The sequence below is a fragment of the Halichoerus grypus genome, chromosome 6 (assembly GCF_964656455.1).
Source record: "Halichoerus grypus chromosome 6, mHalGry1.hap1.1, whole genome shotgun sequence".
NCBI lineage: Eukaryota > Metazoa > Chordata > Mammalia > Carnivora > Phocidae > Halichoerus > Halichoerus grypus.
Window position 1 is genome coordinate 38,318,568 of NC_135717.1, and position 8,850 is coordinate 38,327,417.

At 62.9% G+C, this 8,850-nt stretch overlaps 1 protein-coding gene across 2 annotated transcripts; it reads right to left on the reverse strand.

Annotated features, from left to right (window-relative positions):
* Positions 1-1,141: 1,141 nt before the first annotated feature.
* Positions 1,142-5,237, reverse strand: KREMEN2 (kringle containing transmembrane protein 2). Of its 2 annotated transcripts, none has more exons than XM_036089854.2 (9): positions 4,808-5,237; positions 4,399-4,573; positions 3,519-3,610; positions 3,295-3,419; positions 2,938-3,091; positions 2,310-2,642; positions 2,114-2,236; positions 1,952-2,030; positions 1,142-1,723 (listed from the first exon to the last, which is right to left on the reverse strand). In XM_036089854.2, the coding sequence occupies exons 1-9, from the start codon at positions 4,947-4,949 to the stop codon at positions 1,513-1,515; spliced, it is 1,434 nt and encodes a 477-aa protein (XP_035945747.2). In that variant the 5' UTR covers positions 4,950-5,237; the 3' UTR covers positions 1,142-1,512. The 2 variants fall into 2 exon arrangements, with proteins under 2 accessions (XP_035945747.2, XP_077930203.1); XM_078074077.1 differs by having other exon boundaries at positions 1,142-1,807.
* Positions 5,238-8,850: the final 3,613 nt, after the last annotated feature.

Here is an 8,850-nt window from a genome sequence, read left to right on the forward strand (position 1 = left end):
TGGAGAGGCCCCGGCGCCTTGAGTCTGCCGTGCGCGCCCGGGCTTTCCGCGCGACCCCCCAGGTCGAGGCACCCTTGGGTACTCACCCTCCCCGCCACGCAGCCCCACCCCTCACTCGGGCTCTGTCCAAGGTGCTGCCGGCCCCGGACCTTCCGACCAGTAAAGTCTAGACCCGGCGCGTCCCCACTCCAGGGGTGATCTCTCCACCCTCCCGACTCAGCCGGAGCGCAGCAAGCCACGCTGAGATGCCCAGGCCTCTACAGGTGTGTCTGACGCGCCCAGCACCCTCGGGCCATGCCCTGCCCTTCAGGCCAGGCTCCTTATAACCTGGGCTCGGTCAAACTCGCTCCCTGTTATCGCCCACTGGGGGTGAACAGGAAAATTACCCAGAGCAGGCCCAGGCCAGCAGGCCCTAGAGGATGGAAATTTGCTAGCTCAGGTGGTAGAGCAAGAGATAACCAGAAGTCCCGCTGGGAGCAAGAGATAACCAGCCGTTTCTGCTTCTGAACAGGCTTCCCGCCACAAGCTCCCTAACCGCTGTTCCTGCCTAAAGCAGGCCCCCCCGCTCCCCCAGTTTAAACCCATATACCGGCAGCCAGCATAGCCCTTGGAATCTGACCCGCTGCACCCCCCTATAAAAACCCTGTAACCCCGCTGCCCGGGGCCCAGAATTTCGAGTGCGAGCTCGTCTGGGTCCGCTGGCGTAAAAAAACCCGAGTTCTCCTACTTCTTCGAGTGTCACTTGGTTTCTCGAGGGTCTGATTATTTTCCACAACAAGGGCACCTTCAGTTCCACCCAGAAAAGACAGGAAACAGAGGGGAAGAGAGAAGGTAGGAGGCCAAGGGAGAAACGTCGGTCCCTTCCCGGGTTCATCCTAAACCGGGTCCAGGAATGCGTGCCTTCTCCGGCTTAACCCCGCCCACAACCGGCTTCCTCCTCCTCCCCTTCTCCAGGACCCCGCCCACCCATCCTTTCGCCTCCTCAGTTCCTCAATCTTCAGCATTCCAGGCGGCTCCAAATCACCCCTTGTGGGGACCGACCTTAATTTGCATGGATACACCCAACCTTGGCTCCGATACCCTCATTAACATAATCCCTCTCATCACGCAGCAACTTGCAGAGCCCTGTACCAAAATAGGTCCTTTATTCAAAGTCTACCGTTGGTCTTTTGACTACTTTTCTCGACCTCTCACATTTCCCTTAGGGCCAGCAGTCCAGGACCACCCCAAGAGGCTCTCAAAGCAACCTGAAATCAGAGACCCCCGTTTCAAGGTTCATGAGGAAGGGAAGCTGGGATTCCTCTTGCCCTTTGGTCTCAACCATCTGGACCCCGAGGGTCAGACCAAGTTCTCAATAACAGCATCAGATGCTTCCTGTCCAATGCCTGGCCTCCACGGATGACCAGGGACAGAGATGCCCTTACAGGGGCGGAAGGTCAACGCAGAGTGCGGCATGAAGTCTCAGGTGTCCATTACGCTGGGGAGGGTCCAGTGGACCCTGGGGGTCCCGAGTCAGAGAGCAGATATGAGCGAGCGCAGGGAACTCTGGCTGGAGGCGCTCAGGGGCCGGTAACTCGCGGCTAGACCCTCAGCCTGAGGGTCCCCGGGAGGGCAGGGCAGGGCCACCCCTCGAGGCCGGCGGTACCACACAGCCCAGCTTCTCCCAGGGCCCCGGGAAGGCCCCAACGCCGGGGGGCCTTTCCCCGGAGCCAGCAGACAGCTCCTAGAGAGGGAGCAGACGTCAGCCGAAGCCCCAACCAACTTACCTCCAGCATCTTGCTTCGCCTGCGATTCCACGCGCGAATCCCTGTGTGGACGCAAGGCCTCGGCCCTCAAGAACCCAGGATTTCCTCCCAGCCCCGGTCCCCTTGGAGGCCCCAGCTTCCCAGCGGGGTCCCTCCCCCCGGGGCACCGAGGCGTCCGCCCTCAGGCCCCGCCCCAGGGGGCGCACCGTCGGCGCAGCAGACGCAGCAGCGACAGCAGCAGCAGCAGCAGCACCGAGATGGCCGTCACCGTCGAGAAGACCCGGGCTGCGGGCGCACGGTGCTGTGAGGCCGGGGTCTGGAAGGCGCGGCTCCCCAAACGCCCTCCCGCCTCGCACGCCCCGCCTCACCCCCCATCGCGGCCTCCGGAGCCCCAGGCCGGGGGCTGCAGCTCACGTTGGCCCAGTCGGGGGGCGCTGCGGGGGTCTGGGCCGAGCCCTTGGGCGCCGGGTCGTCAGCGGCGTCCTGCAGCCCTGCGGAGAGAAGTGTGAGGCGGGGCGGCGGGGCGGCGGGCAGCGGGCGGCGGGCGACCAGGCGGGCTCTCACCGCGGTAGGTGAGCGCGAAGCCCTGCGCGTGGCCGCGCGCGTCGCTGCGGAAGGTGAGCAACAGCGCGGCGGCGCGCAAGCGCAGCGGCCCGGGCGGCGGCGGGCGGGCGCCGTCGAAGGCGCGGAGCAGGCTGCCCGAGGCGGCGTCGCGCAGCTCCAGCCGGTCGCGCGGGTCGGCCAGCTCGAAGAGGCGGAAGGTGAGCTCCAGCGCGGCGCCCGGCGGGCTCAGCGCCCAGCTGCAGTTCCGGTCCGGCCCGTACTCGTCCGGGAAGTCCGGGGAGTAGACGACGCCCTGAGGAGCGGTCCAGTTGCCCTGGCAGGAGCCCACGGACACTGTGGGCGGAGCCGGCCGTCAGAACCGCGGGGCCAGGCCCCTCTCCCTCCCCCGGGGGGGGGGCGACCCCAGACCTGCCTCCCTGCCGCCTGAGCCGGGTCCCACTCCTTCCGAGGACTGTGACTCCTCTCAAGCCCCGCCCTCAACCCCAGGCCGCGCCCCTGACCCCCGAGATCGGCCCGGTCGCCTCTTCTGCGCATCCCAGATCCCGCCCCCCTATGAGGGCATCGCGCTCCCGGGTCTCACCCAGACTCCGCCGCTCCCCCAGGCCCCTCTTCCCCGCTCACTCCTCACCTTCGTAGATGCCCAGACGGCCGTCGCCGCCGCACAGCTGGCCCGGGTGGCCGAAGCAAATCTGGTCACAATCGGTAGCTGGGGCCGGGCGTCCCCGGTCCAGGTCGCTTTCAGAGCCACAGAAGCAGGCGTAGCCAGCCTCCACGCCCGCCAGCTGGGAGCACAGACTGGGTGACCCCAGAGGCAGTGGTTGGGGCAGGGGCGGGGTAGTGGGAGCCTAGGGTCTGGGTCGCAAGTGGGAATCGGGCTGGAGGTTCCAAAATCAGCGTCAGGTTTGACGTCAGAGTTGGGAGTTGATCTGGGTCCTGAGGTCAAGTTGAGGGGTCACCGTTCTGGGCCGGAGGTGGGGGGCAGTACCTGGTAGCCCTTCATGCGGCAGAAGCGAAGGCACACCTGGACCGTGAGCTTCGTTGAGGTGCCACTGGGGCCGCTGAGGGCGGGGGGTGCCCCGGAATCCACGAAGCAGCCCAGGTATCCAGGCACTGAGGGGGCAGCAGAGTCAGGCTCTGTCAGTGCCCCCAAAAGAGAACTCCAGCCAGGCAGCCCAGCGTTCCCAGCCCTGTCCAGCCGGGCCCACTCACTGTGGCACGTGGGGATGTCGCAGTAGCGCCAGTAGATGCCCTCCTCCGTCTCGGCTACGTAGCACCACGGCTGCACGTCGCCATCGGGGTTCCTGCCGGTGGGGGACAAGTGGTCCGGATCCCGCCACCCCAAAGGCTGCAAATCCCAGGCCCCACCCCACAGCCTATTCGCAAAATGGCCACCGTGTGTGTTAGAACTTTGTGTGTTCCTCTCCATTGTGGCACAAATTCTCGTTTGTCCCACGTGCTTCTTTCTGGATGTCGACTTCAGAGGGGTTGGTGGGAAGTCCTTAAAGGGGCCCTGCGGGCGTATTTTGGGCTTCAGCTGTTGCTAGGACGTGCCCTTATACGTGAGGACTTTGAGGCCACCAGTAGTGTTGTCCCCAACCCTGCCTTGGGCCTCAGCCACTTCCCTTGGGCTGGGACCCCGCTTTAGAGCAAAAGTGGTGAGCCCTGAGCTTGGTGGTGTTCTCCAGCTCAGCTCCAGACAGCAGTTGTGGCTCTGAACCCCCAATCCCTCCATAACGAGTTGGGGCTCTCAAGTCAGTTGTATGGCAAGGGCCCGGCCCCTCACTCCAGGGCTCGCCCCACGACTGGGTCCCGCCCGCGCGGGCTCCTTGAATGCCCAGGCCTGACCCGAGACTGCAGACTCTGGGCACCTAAGGCGGATCCCACGCGCGACAATGTTCCGAGAATCCAGCCCCGCCCCCAGGACGGGCTAGGCCTCGTCCCTCGCCGAGGCTCCGCTCCCAGACCCTCCGGGTGGACTTTGTATCCGCCCAGCCAAGACCTCCCTTGCACCCACAGCGAGGCCCTGCCCCAGGACCGCACAGACCCCGCGGCGCCCAGCCCCGCCCCCAGCGCAGGCCCCGCCCCTCACCGGCAGAAGTTGTGCGGGCCCAGCCCCCAGCGGCCCTGGGGGTCGCTGGCGCTGCTGTAGCTGTGCTGCTGCGTCTGGTCCCAGAACAGGCACGGGCGGCCGGCCTCGCGCGGCCCCGTGCGGTTCTGGTGGCCGCGGTAGTCGGCGCCATTCACCTGGAAGCACTCGGACAGGCCTGCACGACGACCGCGGGGACTGGGGAGGTCCGCACCTTCCCCCGCATCTTCAGCCCCCCCCCCAACTGCCACCCGGCTCCCCAGTCAGCGCCCCCGACGCCTACGGGGCCCTGAGGCTGCTCAGCTGCTCCCGCCACCTGCTCTGCCCCCTCCTCAGCCTCGGGACCCGGTTCTAGGCGCGGAGGCAGAGGAGAGAGTGGTGACCACGGCTCAGTCGTCGGGCCAAGACTCACCTGGGCTGTGCAGGCTCCCGGCGGAGGCGCCGCGTGGCGGCAGCAGCGGGAGGAAGAGGAAGAGAAGGAGGAGGCCCCGCGGCGCCCGTGTCTCCATCGCCCCCAACCAAAGAGGGGTTGCCCTGGCCCACGCACGCTCCATGCCGCCCCCGGGGTCGCTCCCGGGTCTTCCAGGCGACCTGGGGGGCGTTGTCCTCTGACCGTCTGTTCTCGTCCCACTCTGGGCGGCGCTCTCCGTCTGGGGCGGTGTATATGCCTCCCAGGGTTTCCGCCCCTGAAGGCGTCTCTTTGCCCCTGTGTCCCCACTGGGGGTATCCCCGGGGTTCTCTGGCCAGGGGCGTTCTCCGTCACTGCCCCTCAGCGCTCGGGTCTTGCCTCGGCTTCCACGCCCGCCCCCTCCCGCTGCGCCTTGCTCTCTGTGTCTCCCTCGCTCAGGTCTCTAACGCACTGGCTCCTGCCCCCCTCGCGTCCCTCTGTGGGTCCCTCCCCCTTGAGTCCCTCCCTCCCCACCCCATCCCCCGAGGCCGGGAAGCCCCGCCCGAGACTGGAGCGGAGGCAGCAGGTCCAGACGCCTCCCACGCCAACCCCCCCCCCCAACACACACACACTGCCCCGGGACCCTCGGTGTCCCGGCACGCTTCTCCCCTCCCCTTCCCCTCTCAAGGTCCGTGCAGGTTCTAGCGGTGTGTGGAGGAGAACAGGCCAGGCTGGTGGACAGACGGACCCCAATGGGAGTGATACACGACCCTCTCCCGAGGCCACACGCCCCTGGACACCCTCCCTTGAATCAAGTGCACGCACGCACTCCCAGTCTGTCACCCATTCATTGTCGGAAGCTCAAACGCACACCCTCTTTCACATCCTCAGGCCCCTCTCCCCAAGTACCGAATGCCTCTGGTTTGACGGAGGAAGACAGGCGGGAATGGTGGACGTTCAATCCCGGACAGGCAGGGGCAGCTGGTGTCTGGGGAGGAAGGCAGCTGCGCCCCTGTTCCCAGCCTGTCCCCTCCTCTCTTCCCCCTTCTTTCCGTAGGACCCCCAGCCCAGGCTCGCTGGAGCCCTCGCAGCGCAGTGGAATTCCCCCAGCGGAGCCCCCCCACACCCAACCTGGCGGGGGAGGGGGAGGGGAGCAGGCCCAGGCAGGCGTGGGGGGAAATTCCCCGCCCCCTCCCCCGGGCCCAACTCCTCCGAATCCTCTGATCTCCCAGCGCCGCCCGCCGGCTGCCCCCAGGGCTTGGGGGGAGGCCAGCGCAGGTGCGTGGGAGGGCGGGGGCGGGCGCCGGGGAGGAGATGGGTGGTAGCCCGGGCCCCGGAGCGGCCCCGCCCCGCCCAGATCCGTTGCCCCTCAATCCAGTCTCCCCACCTCTCCGCAGGCCTTCACCAAGCTGTCCAGCCCTGACGGACTGTGCCCGCCCATCAGCTAGGGGCGTGCAGGAAGGATTCTAGAAAGGCCAAGATGTGGGTAGCAACGTTGGGACCGGAGACCTAGCAATTAGTGCCTCTCATGATGAGGCTCCTGGATCCTAGGGGCGGGCAGCCCAGGGGGTGAACATTCAAAGGAGGTGGGCTTGCTGAAACTCGAATTGGACACCGGGGTCGCCTCCTGGGGAAGCCCTGTCAGCTGCCAGGCTGGCCAGGACTTGCCTCCCAATTTCCTGGCCCTGCTGAGCACTGGACTGGGAGTCTCACATGCGCATGCTAGCCCAGCAGACAACCTGTGTCTAAGGCCCCCCTAACCAGGGAATGACCGGGGGCCACCCTTTGACCTGGCCCCCTTCTCCCATGAAGGGGGGTATGGAGAGAGGCAGTTGCTGCTGGGGCTTGTAGGTGTCCTCCCAAGTCTCTGGCCCACAGGCAGCATCTGGGGACCGCAGGCCTGGGCCATGGCCTCTGTGATGGAGGTGCGTGGGGAGCGTCACCTCCAGGGTCACAGATTGCCCAGGAAAGGGCTAGGTGGGGGACAGGGACAGGGGTCAGTAGGGAGAGCAGAGTAGGCAGAGGCACCTGTCCTGGCAGGGATGGACCAAGCTGTCCATCCCGTCTACTGTACTTCAGCCTCCCGTTCCCCAAGGGCTCAGTCTCCTGCAGAGGAGCTATTGGATGACAGGGACGGGGTGCTCAGTTCTAGGACTGGGGCACTGAGATGAGGGCCAGGGTCTCATTGCAAGCTCCAGTCCCAGATGGCTCACAGAGCCTCAAACTAAAGAAGACCTTGGCTCTCACCCTGTCACTTACAGAGAGTTCAGGAAGGCTGAAGGGCCCCACAGTCTCAGTGAGTACTTCCCCTTGGTCCCTGCAGAACAACGGGACTGCCGTGGTGGGAGGGCTAGGACCCTCCTACCTGCTCCCGCCCTCTACCTGTGTTTACTGATCCTGGTTCCTCCAGCTCCGCAAAAACAGCTGAACTTCATTTCCCTGCCTCCCTTGCATTGGACTATGGGAATGAGTTCAGGCCAATGGGGCGTGGGCAGGAGTGATGCCTCTCCGTACTCAAAGTGGGGGCCCAGACCAGCAGCATCAGCATCACTGAGGAGCTTGTTAGAAATGCAGATTCTCAGCCTCCACCCTAGACCTCCTTCATCCGAACCTGTATTTAACACGATCTCCAGGTTTGCAGCACGCACACGTAGGTCTCTGCCAGGGCTCTCTCTCCTCCCTTCACCAACTAGATGTGGGAGATGCCCAGGGCCTGGGGAGGGTGGAAGGAGCTGGATTCCTGAGTGACCTGGTGGAAGGTGCCCACCAACCCGAAGTGTGGGGATGCATGAGAAATAAACATGTGTTGCGTAACTGCTGAGATTGGAGGTTTGCTTGTTACACCAACCAGCACAACTTAGCTTCACCGGCACACCTCCTGCTCCATCTAGTTGTTGTCTTCCCTTTGCTTTCCTAGCAGAGTCCCACAGACTGGGGCCTGGAATTCCAAGACCAAGCCGTCAGCAGGGAGGGGTCCTTCTGAGAGCTCTCAGCATGGATTTGTTCGATGCCTCTCCACTAGCTTCTAGAGGTTGGTCATCACGGGTGTTCCTTGGCTTGTAGAAGCATCACCTCTATGTCTGGCTCCATCTTCACATGGTGTTCACCCTGTGTGCATCGGTCTGTGTCCAAATTTCCCTTTTTTATAAGGACACCAATCATATTGGCGTCCACCTAGGCGTCCACCCTAGGTCAGTATGACCTCATCTTAACTAATTGCATCTGCAATGACTCATTTCCAAATAGGATCACACTCTGGTACTGGGGGGTAGGACTCCCACACATGAACAGGGAGTGCACAAGTCAACTCATGACATCTCATCTCTTGTCCCTTTTCCATCCTTGCTGCCACCTCCCTAGTCTGGGCCACTACCATCTCTTCCTTGGGCAAATCACACTCCAAACTGAGGTCCAGCTCCCCACTCTCACCCTCTACAACCTCTCTGGCAGCCAGAGTCTTTGGAGGGGAAGGCATTTATTACAAACACCTTCTGGCTCTTGGCATCCGCTCATTTTTCTTTTTTCAGTGGTAAACAACACCTAACATTAAGTTTATCATCTTAGCCATTTTTAAGTGAACATTTCATTAGTGTCAAGTATTTTCACGTCATTGTGCAATGCTGAAGATAGAGCCCATCAAACACGAATTCCCCTCCCCTTTCCCAGCCCCCCAGAACCACCTTTCTACTTCCCCTGTGATTTTTTTTTTTTTACTACTTTAGGTATTTCATGTAAGTAGAATCACACAATATTTGTCCTTTTGTGACTGACTTGTTTCACTTCACATAATGTCCCCTGGGGTCATCCATGTCACGGCATATGACAGATTTCCCTCTTTTTAAAGGCTGCGTGATAGTCCATGGTATGGCTAGCCCACATTTTCTTCATCCATTCATCGGTCGATGGACATTTGGGTCACTTCCACCATCAAGAGTCCAACAGATGTGGGACAGGGGCCTGAGCAGCACCCTGACTGGGCCCCCACCCGTCCCCTCTTCACTTAATGACATCTTTAACAAATATTTTTGAGTACTTGCTAGGTGCTAGGCAAATGCTCCTCCTTTCTC